General features: G+C 44.4%; 1 protein-coding gene across 1 annotated transcript; it reads left to right on the top strand.

Moving 5' to 3' along the window:
* Positions 1 to 382: 382 nt before the first annotated feature.
* On the top strand, positions 383 to 1,327 carry LOC108383108 (choline/ethanolaminephosphotransferase 1-like; the record flags this gene model as incomplete). Its single annotated transcript, XM_017639493.1, has 4 exons — positions 383 to 478; positions 728 to 886; positions 966 to 1,091; positions 1,169 to 1,327. Coding segments are annotated over exons 1-4 (540 nt in total), but the record flags the coding sequence as incomplete, so codon positions are not given.
* Positions 1,328 to 1,584: the final 257 nt, after the last annotated feature.

Here is a 1,584-nt window from a genome sequence, read left to right as displayed (position 1 = left end):
CTTCTCTCTTCTCCAAACTGTCTCTGATCTGTCTTCTGTCTGATCCTATTTGGCTGTGTGTGTGTTGGTGGTAACTTCCGGTGTATCTGCCAATGTGTGTGTGTTGTGTTGAACTCTTCCAAAACACTCCCTTTAACAATTAAGCCCCTCTTTTTGTATTTGTACAGTATTTTTGCGGACGATGATGACGTTGAGTGATGTGAGTGTCTAATTTTTTAGCTGCTGCAAAGCTTTCGAATGGCTAACGAATGATGTTTAGGCTCAAAATTTTGTTGTTGTGTAAAAAATATTTACCTTTTCCCCTCATTTTTGCCTTCTTCATCTTTCCCCCATTATCACCAACCAAATCAAGGTCTTTGGAGTGCAGCTCAAAGTAATCCCAATGGCGTTTACGGTGCTGAATGAGTGCTTCATCTTCTCCTGTGACCTCAAGTCCATTCTCGGCGGCGGTTGCGGAAAGAACGGCTCGACGGTCGCTGTAAGTAGAGCTCGGTGTCTTTTGTCTGCTTTTTCGGGCGGTGGTGGTTTCCACTTTCTTGATTTGATTTGATTGGAGTGATTACCTTCTCCGTTTACCGCATTACCCCACAGCCAAGTGGGATCAGACAATGATCAGAATGAGAGACATTGCGGAGAGGAAAAGGAGAACCTTGATCTAATGTTTCAGTAATTCAATATTCTCTCTCTCTCTCTCTCTTTCCTTTGTGTGTGTGTATTCTCTCCCCAGGGCACCTCAATTCTCTCGCCAATCATTCCGATTCTCCTGGTGTTCTCCTTTACGCTGATCATCTACACCAAATCGACGACCAATGTCTTTGTCGACCACGTGGCGCTGTACATTATCACCTTTGGCTTTGTGGCCGCCAAGATTACCAACAAGTTGGTGGTAAGTGTGGTGGTGATTCCTTTGATTAAGATTGTGTGAATTTTATAGTGAATGTTTTATTGCTTAACTATATTTTCAGGTGGCCCACATGAGCAAGAGTGAGATGTCGAAGATTGACACCATCTTCATTGGTCCGCTCATGTTGTTCTTCAACCAGTACTTTAACTTTTATTTTGACGAGTACCTCATGTTGTGGCTGGCATTTGTAAGTGTTGTTGTGCTTTTGTTTCGCTTTTAGGCTTTTGATTTTGATCAATGGTTTTTCTCTCACTACCACTCCAGACCTACATTCTCATTGACTTCATCTACTTCAGCTACTCGACCTGTCGTCAGCTGGCGGACTTTCTGAACATTTACATTCTGAAGATCAACGAGCCATCAGACGGCAGTAGTAGTGGTGGTGCTGGTGGTGGTGGTGGCATTGGTGGCGGTGGTCCTTCGGTGAGCACCAGGGCCGCCAGCAACGCCGGCGGCGGCAGCCAAAACGGTAGGGTCACGGGCAGCTCAACACGACACCGAACTGGCAATGTACGCCGCTGACACCAATGACAACTTTCCCTCCTCCTCCTTTATCTCCTTTGTTCTCTTCTTCTTCTTATTACCTTCTTTCTTCAATTTCTAATTCTTATTATTATGAACTTCTTCACCTTCTCCTCCTTTTCCTCTAATGATAACCTCCTTCCTATTTATTTATCACA

The sequence above is a fragment of the Rhagoletis zephyria genome, unplaced genomic scaffold (genome assembly GCF_001687245.7).
Source record: "Rhagoletis zephyria isolate East Lansing unplaced genomic scaffold, Rhagoletis_zephyria_1.1 Rzeph_scaffold_30776, whole genome shotgun sequence".
Taxonomy (NCBI): domain Eukaryota; kingdom Metazoa; phylum Arthropoda; class Insecta; order Diptera; family Tephritidae; genus Rhagoletis; species Rhagoletis zephyria.
This window is presented reverse-complemented; position numbering and strand designations above follow the sequence as displayed.